At 35.5% G+C, this 25,545-nt stretch overlaps 1 protein-coding gene across 1 annotated transcript in view; it reads left to right on the top strand.

The window, feature by feature from the left end:
* The window catches only part of LOC130636170 (ubiquitin carboxyl-terminal hydrolase 2-like), a 31,953-nt gene extending 12,736 nt beyond the window's left edge, over positions 1–19,217 (top strand). Inside the window, exons 2-13 of the mRNA XM_057445797.1 lie at positions 9,365–10,202; positions 10,584–10,658; positions 11,156–11,282; positions 15,025–15,133; positions 15,333–15,443; positions 15,521–15,585; positions 16,005–16,105; positions 16,501–16,584; positions 16,875–16,953; positions 17,056–17,157; positions 17,293–17,422; positions 18,671–19,217. Coding sequence (XP_057301780.1) covers positions 9,420–10,202; positions 10,584–10,658; positions 11,156–11,282; positions 15,025–15,133; positions 15,333–15,443; positions 15,521–15,585; positions 16,005–16,105; positions 16,501–16,584; positions 16,875–16,953; positions 17,056–17,157; positions 17,293–17,422; positions 18,671–18,743 — 1,839 coding nt within the window. The 5' untranslated portion in view covers positions 9,365–9,419 and the 3' untranslated portion in view covers positions 18,744–19,217. The remainder of the gene's footprint in view (positions 1–9,364; positions 10,203–10,583; positions 10,659–11,155; positions 11,283–15,024; positions 15,134–15,332; positions 15,444–15,520; positions 15,586–16,004; positions 16,106–16,500; positions 16,585–16,874; positions 16,954–17,055; positions 17,158–17,292; positions 17,423–18,670) is intronic.
* Positions 19,218–25,545: the final 6,328 nt, after the last annotated feature.

The raw sequence follows: 25,545 nt of genomic DNA on the forward strand, positions 1-25,545 counted from the left end.
CAACGACCATTAAGTAAAAGAAAGAATCCATTCGATAAAAAGGGTGAACCACTTAGATGTCACATTTGTCAGTCTGTTATGCACTTTGCTCGGTTTTCTCCTCATGGAAAAAAAACCTTTTACAAGCCAGCGTTCCAAGCAATGGAAATGATATGGTGGAAAAAGTAGTTCTTTTTACTGGCGCAATGATTGAAGATAAAAGTGTTTTATTGTCAGAAGATCTTAACTGTGCTGTACTAGATAGTGCTTTCTCAGCTACTGTTACCGGAGAAGATTGGCTTAAGTGTGATTTGGATTTACTGATAATAGAACAAAAGTGTAAAATACAACGATCTCCCAGTGACACTGTTTTTTGATTTGGTGGTGGGTAAAGTTTAAAATCCAATGGCAAAGTTAAAATACCATGTAATATGGCTGGGAAGGATTGTGAAATTATGACAGACATAGTTAAGTGTGATATACCTCTTCTTCTTAGTAAAACAGCTATGAAGAAAGTGGAAATAAAATTAGATCTTGTAAACCACACTGTTGATATATTTGGTAAGGTAGTCGATTTGCAGAATACAACATCAGGCCATTATTGCGTACCCTTAAAAGAGGATGAAGTCGGCTTATCCAACTCAATATCGATAAATGTCATTTATCATTTAAAGAAAAAGAAAAGAAAGTTGTAAAATTGCACAAGCAATTTGGACATCCCACTGTAAAATGGTGAGAAGTTTGTTGGCTGATGCAAAACTATATGATAAAGACTGTAAGAGAATCCTGGATCAAATTAAACGGACACCACCTAGACCGGTGGTCTCACTGCCATTAACTACTGATTTCAATCAGTGTGTTGTAATGGATCTTAAAGAATGGGTAAAAAGTAAAATATGGTTGTCACGACTCACTTTAGCAACAGTAATTCAAGCAAATTACCTTTTTATTATCGACAAAACCATGCAGTTGTGAATTGGTAATGGATTTGGTGTTCCTGGACGCTTATTATCAGACAATGGAGGAGAATTTGCTAATGAAGAGTACCGGGATATGTGTGATAACCTAAATATTGAAGTTTGAAACACAGCAGCTTGTACTCAATGGCAAAATGAATTGTGTGAACGAAACCATGTAATTTTAGATGATTGTTTGAGAAAGATTCTTGACGATTAGCCAAAATTATCGTTGGAAGTTGGTTTGATCTGGGCACTAAATGTAAATATTTCTTTGCATATGAATTCTGGTTATAGTTCCTATCAATTAGTTTTCGGACGGAATCCGAATTTGTTATCAGTGTTAAATGCAAATCCACCAGCTTTAGAAGGTGTAACCGTATCTCATGTGCTTGCAAAGCGTATTAATGCCTTCATAATGCACTTAAAGCCTTTGTGGAAGCTGTAGCTTCAGAGAGGGTAAGAAGAGCTTTGAGAGCACAAACTGCAACGTGACTCACCAACTGCAGCTAAAGACACACTTCGTATGTTTTTTGGAATAGCAGCCTGCAAGAATTGGACTGGTGTGGCATTAGATGTAAAGTCTGCAAGGTCACACTATTGATTGTGATGTTTATGTTACACCACTCAAATAAGCAAGTGTTCCAGATGGATTCACATGGAAGCTTGTTAAAGTCGTTTATGGCTTAAACGATGGTCCAAGAAATTGGTATTTCAGCCAGACCTTATTAAAGCTTAAGGCAGAGCAGTCCACAGTAGATAAATCATTTTGCTACTGGAAAGATACAGGTAACAATCTTTGTGGCATCTTTATAATACATGTAGATGATTTTGTACTTGCAGGAAATAAACATTTTAAAGCATCTGTTATGTCACAGTTGATTAAGACCTATAAGGTTGGTAAGATAGAAGAAATAAACTTTAAATACATTGGAATTAACATTTCTCAAGTTTGTGGGAATATAACTATGGATCATAAGCAGTACGTTGAATGCATTCAGGAAATACAGATTTCCAACAAACGATCCACTAGAAAGCATGATGAACTCAATGATGACGAATTACATGAACTTAGATCTGCAATAGAACAATTAAACTAAATAGCTGCACAAACTCGACCAGATTTGGCTTTTGATGTGCTGGAATTAGGTGTTTCCATTAAAAATGCAAGAGTAGAGCATCTTTTGCTTGCTAACAAGGTTATAAAGAAAATGAAAGCCACTAACAATGTGTGTTTAATCTTTCCAAATGTGCCAAAGTATGAATTATGGAAGTTACTAGTCTTTTCAGATGCGTCATATGCAAACTTACCACATGGCGTCTCCAGTGCTGGCGGTAGTATTGTGATTGTCGTTGCAGAGGATGGGAAATGTATTGCTGCTGACACCTTATCCTTATTTAATGGTATTGATAATGCATACTACATAGGCTGTTTGATGTCACAGATATTGTTTTCACAGAGAACGAATGAGAATTGTATTCCTATCACAGCTTATATCCATAATAAATCTTTGTATGAAAATATTCATGCTACTACTCTAGTGTCAGAGAAACGTCTTAGAATCGATATAGCAGCTATTCAACAAATGGTCAATGAAGGAAAAGTTTCTGTTTCATGGGTACCTGCATCAAGCAAAGAGCATCCTTGCAGCGGCTGATAAATGATTTAACGAATGGGAAGATTACATTTGATTGATTATGTTGTGAGCACTTTGTTGTAGCACATTGAAAGTCAGTATGACAGAGACAAAATTTCTTGTTGTTGAACGAACCAAAAAAGAAAAAAAAACTGATATTCTTATGTTTTTATACACTTTATTTTGTTCAGAAGACAGGTATCACAGAGCGCTATCTCTCCTAAAGGAGGGGAGAATGTTTAAGATGTTTACTAAGTACTGTATATTTTAGATTAGTTTATAATTGTGTTGTATGACTGGGGGTTTTACCTATCTCAGTAAATCTATTAAAGTTAACAGGTGTGCCTTTCTCTGATAATTGCCTCATTGGCCGGACGCATGTCGAGACACAATCTAATGGAACCATCAGACTTCGGTACAGGTACTATTGGATTTAGCCATGTGGTAGAGCCAGATATAGTTTCGATGGGGTCGTTTGCGAGAAGACGTTGTATTTTTGCATCCACTTTCTGTCTTGTGTGGTAGGGTATTCGATGTAACAGTTGCTGGATGGGTGCTATGGTTTCATTTATGTGTAACTGTGGTTTAAAATTTTTTAGCTTTCCTTGTCCCTGAAAAACTTTTCTGTGCTTGTTGACAATGGTTTGTGTGCTTGGATGATTTGCTTTCGGTGTGTGTTGTGCTGGGGAGATGGCTGCGGTAAGATTCTTTTTGGGAGGACCTACTCTGAGTATGTTGAGGTTTCTGCTGTTGTTTTGCTTAGGATGGAACCAGTTTTTCCATTTATGACATAAATTGTGTCGGTCACGATGTTGTTATTACTGCAAATGGTTGGTAGAAACTCTCCCCGGACTGGTAGAGGTGTATCAGAGTTATAAGGGAAGATCTTTATGTGTGAATTTGTGAGTTTTGGAGTTGGGTGAAGTTTTCCAAAGTTGGCTTGATCTATCAGATTCAGTGTTGAGCCTGAGTCTATAAGGAGGTTGATCTTAGACCCATTTATGGTAACTTCATGTAGGTCTGCTGAGCTTTTGTTGATGACAAATGAATAATATTCTTCATCGTCATAGTTGTCTTTGTTTACATCCTCCCTTCCCTCATCATTGTTAGCAGAAACAAATGCTCTCACCTGCCCAGTTTTTGGTCATGGCGGATAGTGTTTAAAGCTGCGGTCATGGCGGCTGTGTTGTGAGTTTTGTTGTCCAAGACATGTATGCGTAGATTGTGAAGGAGGGAGTGGTGGTGGTCGGTTAGGCTTTGGTGGTGCTCTTGGCTGAAATTGTTTGACTGTTGTCTTGCACATTATTTGGAAGTGTCCTACTTTTCCACATCTTTCACAAGTTTTATTTCTGCTGTGACGACATTGTTGCCCAGTGTGGCCAGTTGCACCACACCGGAAACATGCCATGAGATTAGATATCTCGTTTCGGTATCTCGATGTTGGCAGTTGAGTGCGATGATGAAAGGATAACGAATTAATTGATGATTGAAGATTTCTCCTTCCATTGCTACAGCATGTGCTTCTGCATTTTCCCGTGCCTGAGAGATGTCGTTGATGAGTTTCCCTAGGGGAGTGCAGGTTCTGTGAGTAATCTTTTCCTGAGCTTGGAAGAGTGACAGGAGGCTATCACATGATCCCAGATCTGGTCATCTTGATCTGTATATTAACAAAATTCACTGAGTTTACGTAAACGTGTTATGTACTGTTCAATGCTTTCAGTTGTCTTAGATAGATAGATAGATAGATAGATAGATAGATAGATCGTTCAAATGGAATGTTTTTTTATACTTTAAAATGTTCATCCAGAGCTTGGAGTGTGACATCATATTTGCTTGTAGGATTGATTGTGTGAAGTATATCTTGGGACCAACAAGATGTAGTAGCAGAGCTTGTTTGCGATCATCATATGTAATGCCAGAAGCTATGACAAAATATTCAAATGCTGTCTTCCATTTGGACCAGCGTTGGACTACTGAGCTTGATTCTCCCTTTGGAGAAAAAGGGTCAACAACAGGAATTTGCATGGCCAATTCAGCAAAATCGTTAGTTAAAAATATGCAGGGAAGGTTCGTTAAGACTTGTCGCCAGTGTAATATTGTATTCAGGGCAGCATTGGAAAGAAAGAGATAAGTATAAATGTATAAACAAGAACACTTAACTTTGTGTGTTTACATGGCCATATTGGTTACTTGAGTGAGATTTATGTAAACATATGCACAAAACGAAGAATGTTGTGTGGAATAAATACTACAAAAATAGTAAAAATTATTAGTAACATATAAATAAAATAGATTAAGTAAAAAATGAATATTATATAAAGTTAAAACATATAAGGATAAAAACAACTGAGGTGGAACGCATATGGAATAGAATATGCACAGAAAGACTAAGCACGGTGAGAAGAGTGCTAACTATATATAACAGACACATGGAATGACTATGCGCAGAAAAACATAACTAATCATGAAAAAATTGTGAAAAATGTTCAAATAATGTCGTTCTAAAATCATTTAAATTGTCTAATTTACGATTATCAATAGGCAATGAGTTATATAACTACCACCAGCAAAAAAGAAACCGTGCTTAGCGGTTTCCAATTTTACTCAGGTAATTTGATGGAAAACAGATTGTTTCTAGTTCTTTTAGAATGTTCTAGAACCTCAAAATAATTATTGAAAGGTGAAGTCCTTTAATAAGCACTTTTTAACCATCATGCATTGATCACGTCTCACCACATTAATAATTTTCATTAGCCATTTGTTTGTATGTTTTTGGCATGATTACTAAGTGAATCCAGCTTTCTCATCTGACTTGCATTAAACATAACTTTAAGTGTGCTGCTGTAGGTGAATAACAGGATTATCATCAATATAAAGACATTCAACGCAGCGTCATTTGTAAGGAAATCTCTTGTACGTTGTATCAATCTTAACCGACTACTTGCAGTTTTATACATTTTATCGAAATTACTAGATAATGATAAGTGGTTATCTACTATCGTTCTAAAGTACTTGTATTGGGACACAACATTGATAGGAGTATCACCATAAACGACATGCAGCGAATCTTTATGGATTTTCAACCGTTGTGAAGTACCACACAGCATCACTTCGGTCTTGCCTCTTTAAAGTCATGATTAGCTCGTTCTCACAAAAATAATCTGCGACAATCTCCATATCAGCATTAAGGTTGGATTCAATTATATGAAAATGGCTACCCTAAAAGAAAAGACCAGTGTTATCTGTAAATTTACTAACTGTCGATTTTTTTAATTGAGTTTCAAAGGCGTTGAAGAAGATAAAAAATGGCAGTGGTCCCAGCTTCTTCATTGAAACGGACATTGTCAATCTTCAAAATTTGTGTTCTGTTGAAAAGGTAATCTGTTAACCACGCTAATTCATTCCCTTTAATGCCATAAGCCTGTAACTTCGTTAATAAAACACCATGACCAAAAGCTTTAGATAGGTCTACATATATACAACCTACCATTTTGGCATTATCTATCTCTTGCAAGTACACTATCACATAAAAAGGTGGAAACCAACTTGATGGATTGTTTTTTTCTGAAACCGTACTGACTATCACTCAAAACATTTTCTTCCTCTAAGAAATTCATTAACTTGTTATGAACAGCCTTTTCCATAACCTTCTATATTTCCGCAAAAAATAAAAATGAGCCCACCCATCCACAAAATCTAGTTCTGTGAAATTTAGTTACTTTAAAGTATATTATGTTGAAATGTACTCATAAGAGGAGTTTATACTAAGAATTACGTCGAGATTTTTTTTGCTATGCCTAGTTTTCATTGGTGTTTTATCTTGCAAAGAAAAACTATGTCAGAGACAATGCCAATCACAGCCTGGTTGGCCAGCTATATTTTATCAGTGTCATAATCCGGTCACCACGACAAAATGAAGGCAAAAAAAACATAATCAGGCAATGCGTACATAATCCGGCTGTCTTTTTTATAAACAGGCTGTTTTCGCAATCTGGGCAGAACACTTCCATGTGTCTGTATTTCTGTGACTTTTGCAAAATCAATTATATTGTTTATAATTCTCTTTAGCTAACAAAGTCATATAAAACAACACCTATAAAATTGTTCTGTAATTTACAAACTGTGACGTTACAATATTGATGTCATTTTCTATTGCTGTATGAATGGGTATAAAACAGCATCTTCAGTGGATAGTATAAAATCTTTCATTAAATTATCCTACTGTTAAGTGGAGTACTATGCAATATTACATTGATTAAGAATTTATAAATGATACTGTCAGTCAAACTAGACAGATGTTGCAACAACGTTCATCAACAGGCATGTTCAGAAGACTAAGCAGTGCAGAGAGGCTATATGCTACCTCTAGTGCTCCCAGCTCTAAGAAAAGGAAATCGACTTTGATTTTGTGTAGCCATTTTGGCGAGAAGTATCAACAAAATTGTGCCACCATTACTGCCACAAGCAACCTCGTTTCCATGTGAACATCTCTTAAAATAATTACTTTAATAGGAAAGTAATATATATATACTACTAGTCGATAAAGCCCGTGGAAAAATCCACTGAGGCAGGATAAAAAAGAAAAAAAGCGGTATTTGAATTTTGATGACGTCAGCAACCCATCCAAAAAAATTAATTCAGAACCTAGTTTTCATGTTGCCTCTATTGTGTAGAGCTTAAAACGCTGATCAAGAAAATGTATATAATAATATGCTTTTGATGAACGGTTAATGAGATATCAGGGGTTAAAAATCTTCCTGACGTCAGCCTAGACCCATCAGAACACAAAATTTCTGTTTAAAAAAGATTGTATACATGTTACCTTCATCAAATAGATCTTGAAACTTTGATCAAGAAAGTGTGTAGGATTATGTATCTTTGACAAACGGTTGCAGAGATATTGGGATTTAAAGGTTTTTTGATGATGTCATCAACCCGTTTATTCCGAAACGGATTCAGGAAGCCAGATTTGGGAAGCTTACCCAGTTTGGTGTTACGCATTGAAAAATGACTGACGTCACCACCTAGTTTCCTGGCTTCATTAATTTAATATAAGATATTGACGTAAAGTAGTGTTATTGGCGTCGCTTCAAATCGTCAGAAAATTTAACATTTCAGACATACCTTTTTCGGCTACATCAAAGGAAAATGAACACATCCACTTTGCCTGTTACAGACACACACACACTGACAGAAACACTCTCCGCATTGCTACATACGGGCAGGCATATTTGTGACAGGCATAGTAGTCATTGTCCTTTGATGTCGCCAAAATATTCTTTAAAGTCACTGAAAAAAGTATGTCTTATTTGTTAACAGCCTAGATGTTATGGCACGACGTCAATGCATTAAGACTAACGTCAATTCATTAAATAAGAATTGTGCTCTTTTAAGTTAAGGCTGGAATAACTTTGAAACAGGTGGAAATAACTGATGTCATCTCCTGCCTGAGTAACTAGAGACCACCTGGGACTAAAATTGGACCAATTTCCTAACGTTGGGTCAACCCACCTGTTTCAGAATAAACAGGTTGATGTGGTCTTTAAAACACCTTTAAACCACAATAACCCTGTAACCGTCAGCAAAATTGCCCTTATATCTCTGTAATCGTTCATCCAAAGCACATGATCCTATATATTTTATTCATCAGTGTTTGAAACTCTACACATTACATGTGACGGGTAAAAAAGTTTCTCTAAAACATTTTTAGTATATGCACTGCTGATGTCAGCATAACTCATTGAAGAACCAATACTTCTTCCAATGTTCTTCTGCCTAAGTGGATTTTTCCTCAGGTCTTAACTAGTCTATTATAATAATACAAACAGTGTCTGTTTGTGACAAGCAATTCTGACTTTCACATTTTCTCCTTAAAAACAAGCAAGAAACTATATCAAATATGCTAACAACAAACAACTTATTTTGATGTACCGTCACAATGCCACAATTTAATAGAATTTGGCATGGGCTATGACAAATTCTACAAGACAGGGGGTCCGTATATACGAGACCTGTATATACGAGGAGCTCTGGCGACAACAGCGTTTTCACTTTGTGTTGACTCTGCCACAAAAAAAGACAACCTTCAAAGCATTACAGAAATGTGCATCTTTATTAACTTTCTATTTACTGAGCAAATTGAATCAAATGAGGCCTTTTTAAGAACTCTACACCAACAAACTTTTATTATATCTTATTATATCTGCCTTTTTTTAAAGTTATGTGCAGGACTTTCGGGATACAAGGCTTGATGTCCTGCTGTTAAAAAACCCTTAATTAACACTCCTGTCACTAGGATGTTTAGCCTACACAATATTTGTTGATGGACGAAGTAATGTTGACATTTCTTTGGTGTTTTACCACAACCGGAAAGTATGTTTTTTAAAAAAATTAGCTACTTGCAAAAATAAATTCTCACAAATTTTTTGAAAGTATCTATTCGCAAAATTATATTTTCAAGATTTCGATTAGCGAAATAGCAAAATTAAATTCTCGCGAAAATATATTTCATTATTATATTTATGGTGGTGAGCACAAATGACGCGACTAGAGGTGGCTCAATTGACTATAAACTTTTAAACTTTTTTTTCATGTATCAAATTTTGCTGATTATAGCAAAATTGCAAAATTAAATCGCACAGAGAACCTTATTTTTTCCAGTTTAAAAGACTTAACATACACAGAAAACAATTTTTATGATCGATCCTTTCATAACCTTCAGACATTAGTGTGTTTATAAGGCTAGAATATTGAGGATTCAAGAGTAAATAAATAATTTTGCTTTCTTTGCAGGAACCAATAATACTAATATGTGTAACTTAAAAATGTAGCAAATAACACTGTCTTTATGACAAGAACAATGAGTCAACATCTTCCCTGTTCTTTATACAATATGAACACAAGAAACACTTATACAGCAAGTAGCAACAAAACACTAGTGGAAACTGTTGCATTAACTGGTGGATTGCCTACGCCTCATAAAACTTCATTACTTCCAGGTGGAGATAGGTTCAGTTTTAACAAAATTATCGAAAAAACATCAAAAAGCTCGCCAAGACAAGACAGTGGTGGACCATTTAAAGCTGATCACAATATTGTGCTTGGATTAAATTATTTAAGTCACAGATACCAACAACTTACGCCATTATCAAGACGAAAATCTTCTTCACTTTCAGATTTGCAAAATACAGATGGGAACTTGGATGATGCTTTTTACAAAGAAAAATATAGAAAAGGCTTCTCCATTTCTAAAGATGTTAATGCGGAAGATACCAAAGTGCGAAGTGTATCATCAGGGAGAGGCGAAGAAATTTTAAAAACTTGTCGAACAAAAATAGCTTTGTTAACAAAAGAAGAGTCATTAAGGAACCCTGCAAACCACAGAGTCAACCAGTCAAAAGAATATTTGTCTGATAGAATAAAACAGATAAATATATCAAATAGCCAAAAAAATATGTATATAAAACTTCAACGTAAAGCTTATCAAAGATCTAGTCCTGATATCTTTAAGGATAGCAAAAATGAAAAACCTGAACAAAAACAAAGACGTTCTTCAGTTGATTTATGCTACTTGAAAGGCAATGTTGTGGACAGTGGAAAGGAGAAAGTTTTTATAAGTATTAAAAGGAGTGTAAGTTGTGATTTTTATTTTGTTACTATTGTATATAATTTAAATTTTATGGGTTTGTTTTTTTAATTTGTTAGAACTGTTTGAGATTAAAAGGGTCTGACTTAAAACATAACATTTAAATTATGTTACAAAATTCTGTACAAATTTCCTTTATTTCCAATGTGTAAACGATAAAAAGCAACAAAGAAACTAATTGTTGGAAATAACTTTCCTGTTAACTGTATAACTTTATCAAAAAAAAGATTATTTTAGTATGATAGCTAAAAGAAAAATTTTTGTTGATTTAACAGATTGAAATTCACATTTTTATTTCTAATTCGAACCCTGAAGTTTGCTGTATTCTTCAGTCAGTGAGTACTATGTAGGTGTTCTTCCATATAGGCTAGCTTCACATCCATCAGAACAAAATCAGATTTTGGTTCAGGATTAAATGGAATGAGAAATTTGGGAAATACGGTATGTATGCAGTGTCCACTAAAAGCATGAACTATCTTTATTGTTACTAAATTTGTTGCAAACATTGTTGCTCATGTGTATGCCAAATGGAATTTATTTAATGGTTTTCTTTCATTTGTGCGAAACTTCAACATTTCTTTAGTATAGCATTTATGCACAACAACTTATTATCAAGAAGTTTTTATATGAAAATATTTCCTTAGTGAGCAAGGAAATGTTTTAACATTAGTGAGCAAGGAAATGTTTCAACATCAATTTCACTTTCTTTTTATTTGGCATAGGAAGTAAAGCTCTTAGGTTTTTTAAAAATTACATAAACTCGTGCACTAATGTGCATCTTGCAGTTCTGGCAAACATGTATCGAATCCTGCTCGTAGTATGTAATGATGCACAAACCAACACTCGTTTTAATTTTCAAGCAGATATTCTTTGTTGCAAATGTGTGTCGATATAAACCATCTTAAGCCCGTGTAATTGTAGTTTTCCTTGCATTATAGTGCTTTATGAACTGTATCTTACAGTGCTTATGTAAATCAAAACATCTTCGAGACTATTTCTGTAGAAGGAAATGTAATACCGACTTAAACAAGTATCATGCACCTACAAAAGGAAGGCTTGCAATCGGTAAACAATATATCTTGATATTTATTTTATTTAACACATGGTAGAATTTAAACAGGTTTTAATTTAAACAGTAAGTCTCAAACATTTAAAAATGGAACCTTAAAGCATAGTTTGCACAGTTAAACTAGTTGAAGCAATTTCAGGCAAAAACATAATCTCTCAACTTTTTTGTAGAATGCCTTGGAATTTATTTATTTATAAAATATTTATAAAAAAATTATAAAATATTTATACAGGATAGGTCGTTTCAGTTTATATACATAATGTTTACATATATATTTACAAGTGTAAAATAACTGCTTTTCAAACGAGTCCTGTCAAAGAAACAATAAAATAATAATTTTAAAAGCAAAAATACATGATAGAAATTAGTATAATACCATATATTTTCCAAACCATACTGGAAACTAGTTAGAAGTTAGAGATAAAAGGTTAAAAAAGTTAAAAACTGAAATTATCTAATTTCTTTAAAAACATATTCTCGTTATTTTCGTAACGGATGTCTCTTGACAAACTATTGTAAATGTGTGCACCTTGATAGAAAAAAACACTTTGTGCTTTCTTAGTTTTCACCTTTGGTAACTTTATTGAGTGTTTATTATTTCTCGTTGTTTTGGAGTGTGACATCAGTTCAAAGTAACTGTCCATAGGCGATGGAAGTTTCGTTGTAATTGATCGTCTGACAATTTTACACGCGTGACGTTTGATTGATGTCATGATCGGAGTGATGATTTCTTGTTGACTTTTGTTCCCAGTGATTACGGTAACAGCACGATCGTGTATTTGATCGAGTTTTTCTATCAACGTTCTTGACAGATTAAGATTCACAGTCCGACAATAGGTAAACACTGGGACGACAATACTTGTGTAAATCATTTTGGCTGCTTCTACAGTCAAGTTCGGACGTACTTTTGACAGCAGTTGTATTCGAGTTAAATCTTCGTTTAAGGTTATTGTTGAATCAAGAATGACTCCCAAATACTTGTAAGATGTTGTTTGGTTTAGACTGGATCCGTTGACTATTACTTTTAGTGTTGCAGCCTTTTTAATACTAGCTGGGGTTCCAAATATCATTGTTTCTGTTTTGCATTTTTTGAGGTTTAGAGACAAGTCGTTCTTTCTCAGCCAATTATAGATTTCAGGCATGTCAATATTCAACATTTTTTGAATAGATTCAGAATCTTTCCCATGAACGTATAAAACGGTATCGTCAGCGTATTTGAGGATACTACAATGACGTAGGCAGGTGTCGATATCGTCCAAGTGAAATAAAAATAACGTTGGTCCAAGAATTGATCCTTGTGGAACTCCTCTGAAGACTGGATACTCCCCAGAGAGGTGACCGTCGTAGAATACGCACTGCTTACGGTTAAAGAGATAATTTTCAAACCAAATCAATTCCTTTCCAGTTATTCCGTAAGATGGTAATTTGGATAGAAGGAACGAATGACTAACCGTGTCGAATGCCTTACTTAAATCAATGTAAGTCACCCCTGTTAGGTAGCCATTGTCCATGTTTTTACGAATATTATAAACCAAGATGTTACAGGCTAATTCCGTTGATCTGTGCCGGCGGAAACCAAACTGACTGTTTTTCAGCAAATAGTTGTTTTCAATATAGTTTGAGAGTTAGTGATGTACAACGCGTTCAAGTATTTTGGACAGACATGGCAATACGGAAATTGGCCGGTAGTTGGTAAAGTCTGATTTTGATTACGATTTGTGAAGTGGATTAATTTTTGAAATCTTCCAGCCTGTTGGAACGATGCCAGTTGACAATGATCTATTGATAATAAAAGCTACAGGTTTCGAAATTTCGTCTGCTGCATCTTTTAGAAGATTTGGTGGAAGATCGTCGATACCCGATGCCTTTTTGCGGTTTAATTTTTTCAAGTACTTGCAGATTTCAGATGGTGCAACAGAGCGAAATGAAAATTTTTGAGTAGTTCGAATTGGTACTCTTCGTGGTTTGTTCCATACAAAATTCTTGATAGGATGGAGAGTTTTGAGTAGCTTTGTAGTGACATTGGAGAAGAAACGACCAAACCCTTCAGCTATAGCTTTTTTGTCGGAGATTTATTCGTCGTCGACTTTAAATAACGTATTTGTTTGCTTCGTTTTTGACTTTGTTAGGAAAATCTTTTTCAGTGTTTTCCAAAATAATGTTGAATTGTTTGTGTTTTCTTTTAGTAGGTTTGTGTTATACGTTTGTTTCGCCTTTTTGATTAAAACATTAACTTTATTTCGTTGGCGTTTATAATTCCCATGGTTTACAGTTGTTTTCGATTTTCGAAACTTTTTGTGGAGTACATCTCGGTAGTCCATTTCGTTTTTACCTTCATGTGTCAGCCATGGGCATATGTTGGTATTCGTCCTTTTTGTAGCATAAGGGGCGTGTTCATTAAAACTTTCAGTCAAGATTTGATTAAATGCCTGAAGAGATTCTGAAACGGAGTGTGAGTTATACACCGACGACCAATCAGTAGTTTTGAGGTCTTGTTTTAATTTAGTATTGTCATAATTTTTGCAATTTCTGTAGCGAACCGTCTTTGGGTACGTTTTTACTCTGTTTTCTTTTCGATTGAAACCAATTAAATCATGATCACTAAAGCTGATCCCGTAAACGTCATGTTTTGTAATGTAAAGTGGGGCATTTGTAAAAACCAAGCCTATTAATGATTCACATTTATCTGTTATTCTTGTTGCCGTTTTAATTATCTGCTTAAATTGGACAAGCGTGAAGATTGATTTTAATTCATCGTTCTCCTTATCTTTTTGATAATTGATGTTGAAATCTCCTGTTAATATCGTCTCTTTATTCTCAGATGTTGCTTTTGTGAACGAGGTGCGAAGAGTTTCATTGAAGTTTCTCGGTAGGAATTTTGATGACCACGGGGGTCGATACCAAATACTGAGAAGAAAACGTTTCGTTTTTGGAAAGTTTATTTCTAACCAAATACACTCTAATTCAGAATTTTCCAAATCCGTTCTTCTCTTAAACGGTATCCCATCCTTAGTATATGCAGCAACACCACCATGACTTCCAACGTCTCTGTTTTTATTTACAATCGTGTACCCCGGAATGTCAAAAGGCTGTGACGGAGTAGCGTTATCGATGTGTGTTTCACTAAGAGAAAAAATATGTGTGTTTTTGTGCGTATGTAAAAAAGCTTATAAATTAGCCATATTTTTATAAAGTCCTCGGATATTCTGATGAAAGACTTTTAATCCTCTGTGCTTGAACAAATCTTGTAAAATTATGTCCAGTTGGTCCAGGACATTTCTCCACGTCTCCACACATCAGTAACAACATAACTAAAAACCCGCCTTTCCTTCCATAGACATATTTCTGATGTACTCTTGTAACAAATAATGACGAACATGTAAAATTCTCTTTGCAGTCAAGTTTTTCTTTCAATAATGTTATACTTATCTCATCTGATGTAACAAAACAACGACATTTAACAGCCAAAACTGTAAAAATTAAAATTATCCAGAGAGCAGAGCAAAACACGACCGCCCTTCTCGCTGTCATTTTCTTTGTTTCCACTCATAAAGTGAACTATGAATTAGTGATAAGCTTTAGCTTGTTTAATTTATGCCTTTTAAAAAATTGTAGTTTTTTTTTTTTGTGGCCAAACAAATTATAACTGTAATGAACAAAATCTTGTAAGTGCAAGATCCAACAGTGGAAAATAAATGTGGCGTATATTCATCTTATATTTTCTTCTGCTCATTTTAGCTTTTGCTGAACTGATAAACGACATGTGGACTCAGAACAATGATTGCATAACACCGAGCTCATTAAAATATGAAGTTCAAAAATATGCAAAGAGATTTTCTGGTTCACAGTATGTATGCGTTTTATATATTAAAAAACAGAACAGCTTGCAAAATCTTTTTTCTCTATTGCACACCCTTGTTTCTGTAAATTTATCTTCCCTTGGACTTCCCAAGTCTGCACTCACGTTATTACCACTTGCTTCCCAGCCCACCAACTGGGTTTGTAAATATCTTTTGTTATATAACAAATATTTTGTTTGTTTTTAGGCAGCAAGATGCACAAGAATTTTTACGCTTTTTTATCGAGGGTGTCCACGATGATTTGAACTATGTGAAACAAAAACCTACCCTTGCTATTCTAGACGACTCAGGGTTGAGGTATATCTTACATTGTAATCTACAAGGTACTAAAAAAGTAGGTGCCTATTTAATGTTGTTGAATTTTACTTTTTCAGTGACATTGAAAAGTCGAAAAAAAACTGGGATCGATATTTGCAGCGTGAACGCAGTGTTATTCAAGGTGTGGAAGTGATTTATTTGTATTTTTCCCTTATCTGTTTACATCTTTAACTCATGCCATAACTTGTAGCTAATGTCCGTCGTGAATTCTTTGTTGTGTTTAAATTTAATGATTTAAAGCTTATATCCTATTACGAAATAATTTAGCTTAGTATGAAAGTGGTTGGAATGCTGATTTCCATCACGCACGTCTATTAAAACAAAGCTCATTTAGGATAAGTTCATTTGAGTAAGATGCCTTCTAATATTAGTGAAATCCTATGAATCAAGTTTTTTCAATAAATTATCAATTGTAACGATTCCTAAATCAATCTCAAGCTTTTTTACATGGAATTACCCTGTTTTAAAGCAACGGCTTTGTTTTAAATTTAACAATGCTGATTTTGATATTTTATTTATAACTGCATTTCTTTTTTTCAGATTTATTTGTTGGTCAACTAAAAAGTATTTTAACGTGCACAACATGTTCCCATCGCTCTGTAACGTATGACCCATTTTGGGATCTATCTTTGCCCATACCGGTATGTTTTATCGTTTGCCTTGTTTCCATTTTTAATGCCTTTTGTCGTGCTAAAATCACCACCAATGTTTGAGAATTAACTTTGGCGGTTAAGTATTTTAAACATTTTTGCGAAATAAAATTTCGCGAATTCGTAAGTTGCGTATATTTAGCGAAAATCGTCTTAAACAGACCACCCAAGAAAAAAAAAACAGTCTAAGTGTTTGTTAGAAATTTTTTTGTAAAACTGATACTCTGCTTAAAGCTTCTCAATGGTGCATGGATAAAAAATTCTACCTTGTTTTCAACCTCTGCGAATGCGTCGGATGTATGTTCCCTTATTAAGTTTTCTAGCTCTTTTGTAGTTACCCACCTGTGTCAATTATTTGCGTAATAAGGATTTCAATTTTTTTTTAGAAATCTCGCATTGGTGATGTAAAGATTTCTGAATGTTTTAGTGCTTTCACGCAAGAAGAGGTGCTTGATCGCGACGAAAAACCTGTAAATATGATCAGTTGGATAACCCACATCAAACATATGAATACTAAAAAGTCTACCGACTAAAATATCAAAATAAGATTTGCTTCATAGGATTGTAAACTAAGTCGTTCTGAATGCGTACTATACCTTCAGCTACGTCATCGTAACACTCTACCTGAGACTTTACTGTGGATGATTTGGAGATCAGAAATTTAATTCGTCTTCAATAATTACACTTCATCTATACTGTTTAGCAAAAAGGGTGTATTAACGATCAAACCAATCAGCTAATTTTCTTATTTTGATTTTAGACGTGCGAATCGTGCAAAAAACGAAGAAAATGCACAAAGAGATTCCTAATTGAAAGATTTCCACAAATTTTAGTAATTCGTATCTTTTCATATTGCATCGATTTGTTTTTATTTTTAGTGTTATTATTACTATACATTATTTTATTAGTTCACGAGTTTTTTCTTGACTTACCATTAACAGATTTAAAACGCTTCTCCGGACTACGTTATCGCACCAAATTAGATACAAAAGTTAGTTTTCCGTTTGAATTGGAACTTGAAAAGTTTGCTGCCAACACTTCAGGTCCGTCTCCAGTATTGAAATTTATAAGTTCGTTCGTTTCGTTACATTTTGCGGGTTCCTTTGTCCGTCCATCCGTTTTTGATCGTTTGTGTCAATTTTGTTGTTTCTGTAACTAAAATGGTGCTATTTTTATAGATGTAACTGACTTTCCAAGATATTCTTTATATGGGGTCGCAAACCACATGGGTGGGACGTATGGTGGCCACTACACAGCATATTGTAGACACCCTGACACCAATAAGTGGCATCTTTACAACGATTCGAGGTATGAGCTATCGTCATTTTAATATTGTTTAAACCTTGTTTAAACCGTTAGACATTGTGGTTTTTGAGCTAGTTTAAATTTTTTTAATACTTTAAAATTAAATGTTTCAACGAACATTCATGTCTTCCTTTTTGTTTTTTGTGCGTAAAAAAAATCGGGACTGGAAATGTGAGTAGCTTAAGGGAAGAACTTTTTGCAGAAAGAAATTTTAGAAGAACTAAATTTTGAGTAACTTTTTTTTTTTTTGATTTTAAACCTTATTTGCAAAATAAGTTCCTCAAAATTTCACATTATGTAGCGCATTTTGCGTTAAAAACCTAATCGCAAAAAATTGGTTCATGTCTCTTGGTCGCAAAAATAAGTTTTGACAAAATTTCTTCTCGTGCTTTCTTCAATTTCATTTTGACCTTTTATAAATTAGAGTATAAAATCTCAAAATAGCGTGCGTGTGTGAGAGTAATTTAAGTTCAGGCCCCGCAAAAAAAATAAAATTAAAAGCAAAGGTTTATTCGCGAATTAAAAATCCGGCGAACGCGTTTCGCGCAATGAACAGACCAGCGCACTTTTCCTGCTGGTTCAATATCTTTTTTCGAAAAGTATATTACAAAGAATTATTTCAGCGAGACTAATTCTGGATGAAAACATGACCAAGACTAAAGAAGAAGATAAAAATTATACATATATTTATATGTTCGAGTCTATAAATTACATACATGCCGGAAAAATGGCCAGTTTGTTTTTCGCCGCCATCAGCTCGACTTTCGTGGAAGTCACTAAAGTCGAAAACCAACAGCCGTTCCGTAGCCCCTTTAACTATTTGCGAAAGTAAATTCTCTAATTTTTTTTCTCTTTTTTTTTTGTGAAACAAAAAAATTATTTCACTTTCCGCCTTAACTTTAGGTTTCGTCTAAAAGTCATTAACGAACTCTTTGAATCAAAATTACATGCTATCGTTGTTGACACCTTATATACTAATTTTATACGCTATCTTTCTTGCACAAAAATAAAATTCACGCCAATCGCGAAAGTTAATTCTCGCGAAAAAATCATCAAAATGATCGTTCGCGAAAGTAACTATTTTGATGGCTATTTCCCTTGATTTCGCGATTTTCAGTTCCTTCTTAAAGTGAACAAACTTGTATGGTGAGCAGTTTGGTGTACGAGAAAAGGGATCGATTTTTCGATAAGTATGTCTGAACCATCTTACGTTGCTTGATGTACAGGACTCCTGTTTTTAATTTATTTTAGAGTGAAAGAAGTGTTGTCAACGAGTGTGGTGACGTCATCTGCTTATGTGTTGTTTTATGAACTTGTCAAGTAAAAGTAAAGTTGGATGGGTTACTTCACTAATCTGAAAATCACGTGCGATGCTTCTTTGTAGAGGATATTTTTTATCTCGATGTCGTCCATTATAATGGCTGCTAAATTGAAACCAAACTTGCACGTTATATACACATATAAGAAATAGAATTGAATAAAAACTATATATATTCACTGAATTCTCAATACAGAAAAGAATGGTTTACTAGCGCTAAACGAGATTGCTAGTGGTAAAATCGCTTCTTTTCCGCCATTTTTAAAATTTGGGTTAGATTTTAAAACGAGCACTAAATTTAAAACTTCTCTTCGAATTTTATGTACTTGATTAAGTTGTTTTTAATATTTGAGTAAAAAAGAGAATTTTTAACCGTTTTCTAAATGTAAATATGTATATATATTTATATATGCTATTTCAACGAATGTAATTTATTATATAGATTATGAGTTAATTATAAAAATATATTGCAAATTTTCTTACATTGTCTTGTCACTACTAATAACATATTTGAAAAAAAAAATTGTTTTTCTTGCTAGGAGAAAATTATCTAATAACAATACTTGAAATTCTCCTCCTGGAATACAAAAATGGTTTATAATTATATGAAAACCAGATAAACCCGCCTAATTTCAAACTTCAATGCAAAAATAAAAACTGCAGCAATACCATATTTTTTGTTTCTTTTTTGAAAAGTTCCAAAGTACCGTTGCATATCTGTAATTTGTTATGTTAGTGCCCCTGAAAGTTAGGGAAAGTGATTTAAAAAGAATTTCGTATGTTTTTTCGCATTCTATACTCGGTAATAGAGAGGAACTTATATATGCTTTTATTTCATATTTACGGGAAAAGTGTGATAACCCACGGTAACATCCTCCCAAGAAAAGTAAAAAAAGTCATGTCCTAGGTGTGCAATAAAATGCTTACCATAAGAATGGTCGCACGAAGTTGCCCAAAAGGTATGAATAAACATTTTTTAAAGGTGTCTGCTTTGTTCAAAAACAGGAGTTAGGATAGGCGAACTGCGCAAAGCACGGCTGCTGAATAAAAGGTTATGATGACAGTGTTGATTTTGAAGAGCAGACCGACTGGCTTGGTCTGCTCCATAATAAATCAAATTACATGTTGCAACCATCATAACAAAAAAGTCTAGAAACAAAGACTAAGAATGTTTTGATATTTCTTATATCGTGGAATTTGGAAGTAAATACACGATAGTAAATAATATACGTCTTCCTTAATCTACTATATACAGCAACTGCATGTCTAACAGATGTATACTTGATCATATTCGTCTTGACCAAGTTGCACATCATACTGAATTGTATGAAACAAGTAGCAGTAATCATAAAGTATTTCTTAGCTGTAATAATGTAAGGATCAGGTTTGAATAGACTTGTAAGTTTATTCTGGTATGGTTGCTTTACGAGCACGTGGTCATCAATTTTGAATTGATTGAATTTGCAGTAGTTGTTGTTGTTTACTGTGTTGTCGTAGTCAGGAATTGCTGTACGTATTTTACAAATAAACATCACATTTGCTGGTGGAATACTAGTGCTAAAATGAGGGGTGGTGCGATATGACAAAATGAAATTATAGCAAGCTAATTTTCAATCTTTTTGCTCTATTTTAGCGGCTCTAATTATTTTAGCTAATAGGCCTCACAAAACGTTCTGCTTTGCCATTAGCCTGTGGCCAATAACGTGAAATTCCTCTATGTTTTATTATATGTTATTTTTTTTATGTCGAAGTTTAAAGGATTTAAACGGTGGCTCGTTATCGGAAACAATTTTCACTGGGTAACGAAACGCTGTGAAAGTTTTTTCAAAAACATCATTTACTGATTCTGCAGATGTGTCTTTTAGGTAACCTATTTCAGGAAATTTTGACTTGAAGTCTGTTGCACTTTGTAATCGTACTTTTTGGGAAAAGGAGAGAGAGATCAGAACACGTTCGTTATCACTTTACAACTCTCTTTCAACATAATATTAGTTTGCTTTTATTAGCACTCAGTTGTTGTTGTGATTTCCATCATAGGTGGCCTGTACTTTATAACAGCTTCCTCTTTGCTTAAAAACAAAGTTGTAAAACAAATAAAAATAAACGGCAAGAAAAGGTTGTGTCTGGTAAAAGTCAGTGTTTATAATTTTTCTTGCTACATACAAGTCTGTCTAGTACTGTCTCCATTCTTCTGGTCTATATATCCCGCATTGGTACGCTCTATTAATGGAAACGCCTTGTTTACTCCGTCTTACTTTATATGCGTCTCCAATTTCTTCAAAATCCTCCAGGTATGGGCTCCTCATTGCCGCATCTACTACCTTTTCATCCTTTGTACATGTGGTATTGTTATGTCTCGCCAAGTCCTCTATCATTTTCCCATAAAACAAGTTCCCTTTTAATTTAGCAGTATCGCCAGCGATGCGCTTATCAGGGTCTTTATCTGCTTGGCGACGCGCATCCGCGATTTCCTCAGGAAACCCAGCGAATGGTTTACCACGTGAGTACTTGAGTAGCTGGTAGCAAGCCGTAATCTTCTACCCATGCTCCAGGTACCATTTAACCAGGTCAGTACAAAGGAGGATCTTCTTAGTTCTCATCACTCCCAACAGCTTCCTGGTACCCGAAATACGTTTTCGTCCGGTCTTGGTCAAATACGCCCGCATGTGATCTGGAATGGCTTCATCGGATATCTCTTTGACCTCAAATAACGGTGACATTTCGCTAAATTTGTCGTACACCTCGGTGGGGACTTCGATATCAACTTGGGCAAACCCGAATAGCGATCCATCTAGAATGTCTCGCACCAGATCATCTATTTTTTCAGCAGGGTCTGCCTTTTTTATTACCCTCTCCTTATCACAAGGGAAGTCCTGCAGTAGTGTGCTTAGGTAGAACATATTGGCATCATACCCGAGTATAGTCTTGCATTTTTTGGGCTCGGTATAAATATGTGAGCGAATACCCGTCACATCACTCTCATGATACCTGCAAAATACAATAGCTGGCCCACATACCATGCCAGTTTGCAGGAGTTCATAGGCCTCGTTCTTTGTACATAGTGTACAAGCGTTTTGAACCTGTTTACAATACTCGCATTGGGCTTTGGTGCAACGAGCCCCACATTTATGCTTACAGGGATCCCCTGGAGCATAAAGCTTTATATCTGGGTTTAACCGCAAGGATTTGTTGAGTACATACCGCATTGACACACCTGGGATGCTCACGGCATCCTTCAAAATGTCAATCTCATCCCTGTGGTATGTAATGTGAGTCTTGTCGACGGCCTCGATAAATGGTATTACGTTCGCCATATTGTATTCGGCTAAACAATCCAGCATCGTGACGCATTCGATTTTATAGAACTCATCCCGAAAAGATTGGTAATCTTCAGGTGAGAGTGTGTCTCTACCACTGAGTGCGCTATAAAAAGCCTCATGATCGACTGGGCCCACATGGTTCAATTTTTCATAGCATGTTAGCCATTCGTACGGGAACACTAATTTTTTGAGATTGCAATCCAATGACTTGCACCATTTTTTCATAACTCTGGTGCGAGGAAATTTTTAATATCGATGAATTTGAAGTTCGAGGTGGTTAGAAACATGTATTCATCATCTTTTTTCGCCACTTTGATATTATCATCATCCGCAATCTGTTCGACAAAATACCGCTTTATCATGTTTATATCGTACTTGCCACTATTGAAACCTAAGCATTTTGAGTTTGTTCCGGGAGCATATCGAAATCATCCGGCTTGGGATATATCTTTTCAACTTCTTTAATAATCCGAATCTGTCTCTGCTCCAGTTGCTCAACAAATTTTTGCACAAGCACCTTTGGGTCTTCATTCATCATAAATGTTGGATGTTTTTGTAGACTATCGTGAATGGCTACGCTGACGGGTATATGCTCTGATATATATTTTAGATAAGACGTTTGCTGCTGGTTCAATGGTGCTAGGCGAGCCTCGAAATCAAAAACGATGAAGTGAGGATTTGCTCGAAATTCTTTCTTGAATACCCTCTTAACCTTGGGAGGATTTTCACACTCCCATGCAGTGACAAGATTGTAGCCGAGTTTCCGAATGTGATCCTCTTTAAATTTGGTGAAATTAAAATTATTTTTATCCACGTTGTTTCTATTAGGCTGACATGGGCATCCATGCCATTTGCAGCCGTGGTATTCGTATACTGTTTTTGTCTGAGGATCATACCCATCAATCTTGTATACAGCCTTACTGCCGTCGTGTATCACACGTTCCCCCCATGTCCACAAAGAGCATGATGTATATGCCTACCTGTTTGATTTGACATGGCTTCAATCCATTGGCATGCCGCGTAACTGAAACCTTTATCGGGATAAAATACCTTTTCAGAGCTACTCTGCATCCGTTCGATCTTTTCACCTTTGCAAATGATCTTGGTTTTGATACCTTCGCATTCATTTTGTTTGTGTCGTGTGAGGTTCTCCGATCTGTTGAATCTTTGTGTACAAACCTCGCATTTCCAATGCTGCGTCAATACATCCATTTTCTTGATATAAAAGCAAAGCCACCTAACATACCAATGTTGATCGTATCAAAGTCTTTTTCGTATTGGCCTTGTCCATATACGAGACGCCATGACGCCTTATTGTTGTTATCTTTTGGATCAAATACCCTTATGTTAATCTTGAATCGTTTGACAATACTCTCCAAATCCACTAGCCTCGTGGCACGTACCTCTTCCCTCTTTAATTTAGGTTCGTCATAGTATTCACGAGCTAATTTTAGGGCCGTTTTTGTGAGGAACTCTGTCCCTCTTTTTACATACATCTCCCTTACAGCTAAGCATCTCCAAAAGCAGAGATTGTCCGTTCTAGTATCTTCACCGTCCATGGCATAGATACATCTTTTTCCCCGCAACCAATCAGGTAAGGGTCCACATCCAAGTAGTGGTTCCCTCGTAGAAATTATTTTGATCTGAACGTGCTTGAATATTATTTTACCTTCATATGCACCTGGTGTTTCAATAGTTCTATCTGGTGGCAAGTAGGCTTTCGCCCAAAATTCGGCATCTTCCAGATCCAGGCGCTTCATCTCGCATTCATCCACAAAAGCCTCGATTTCAGCCATGCTTGATATTGACTTTGAGTTCTTTGTCTTGTGGTAATTGGCCACATCGCCACCGCCTCTGTAAATCTCACAGCTAAAGATGTATATTACCTTCACGCGCATATCAACGTGTGATTTTATTTTTCGCATAATGGTATCTGTCAATGGCTGGTTAAGTTTTTTGTTGAACCGCCATGTCTTGATGCGGCTCCCCTCTTCTATCATTTCCGCGTCATTATCAAAAATGTTCTGAATATCCTCGATTACCTCTGAGTTCGTGGACTGCTTCGATTCTTTCCCAAACATGTGTTTGAGGTCCTCAATTCCTTGATATTCATCTTCGATGGTGACCAGTTGGATCTCATTGTGGAGAGTTGGTGTTCCTGAAAATTGATCCCTGACTCTGTTATAATAGTAACTAACGGTATCCCTAACGCTCCTTAGTTGCTTAGCGAGAGCTTCATGAGTTGCCGCTACTGGTGCCGACACGGTATTATATAGTTTACTTATTGCATTATGCTTTATTATATACAGATTTTCTTTTCAACCAGAAAATTTTGTTTGGTCAAGGATTGAATATTTTGGGAATTTTCCTTAACTCATATTCTGTATAATATGAGTATATACTATTATATATGATTTAATATTATTATGTGTTGGTTATTGGCATTTATATTCTGTATTATTATGATTTCACGTATGACGTCATACGATTTCGTTTTTTACTTGTTTTTGGGATGAGGTGGTGGTGGAAATGGTGTAAGCGGAGTTTTTGGGGGTAAAGGTGTAGGAGGAATAAAAAACTGGTTATATTCACTCCCTACTACTACTAGGATAGGGATAATTGACTCGTGGCACTCGGGGATGAGCTCGAGGATAGGGATGAAAAACTTATTCTTAAGCAAGACAACTCGGAACTACGGCATAGACATGTTACACACCGATATCAATATGATACCGTGCTATGTGTGGTTGATAAAAACGATCCTCACGAGCATGGAAAAAAAGGCATACATAAGCACTATATGATCCGATGCCAGCGTAGACAACTTGGTGCAAGAATAAGCACGTTAAGGGAGATGTACCCCGAGATGACTGTGAGGAAACCTGAATGCGATGATCCGAATACTGTACATGCCTGGTGCCGATTCAGGGAGGATACCCTAGGCATTGAGAATTATTACCTTAATCATTTCACGTTACCCGACGATGATACGCGGGATCTATTTGAGGGTATGTTTGATATTGATATGTCGTAAGCAGGTGCTAATTTTAATACTCACAAGGGTATTAAAATTATCATTTTTGACCCTTTTTACTGTATGTTAAAAGGTAGTGAAATATCAAAGATGGAGGAGGATAGGAAATGCACACACTGTAAGCACTATCTTTCTTTGGGAAACTTTTGGATCAAGGGGAATGGTCAACTGACTAAAATGTGCATCAAGTGCCTTGATATAAAAAAGGCGTCGCTAGACCGTACAAAATGCCCTCATGGTAGGCGGAGATCCCAGTGCAAGGAATGCAAGGGAAGGCAGATTTGCCACCATCAAAAGCGCAAGTCTCATTGCAGGGACTGCGGGGGAAGTGAGATTTGGTTGACTATTGGTTCGACTATTACCCCTAATCTTAAACTTGTCTGGGGTTAGAACGTGCTTGGATTTTATGCATGCCTTATCCATTTATTATCCATTTGCTCGCCTTGTGCATTGC

Source organism: Hydractinia symbiolongicarpus, chromosome 3 (genome assembly GCF_029227915.1).
Source record: "Hydractinia symbiolongicarpus strain clone_291-10 chromosome 3, HSymV2.1, whole genome shotgun sequence".
NCBI classification, from domain to species: Eukaryota; Metazoa; Cnidaria; class Hydrozoa; order Anthoathecata; family Hydractiniidae; genus Hydractinia; species Hydractinia symbiolongicarpus.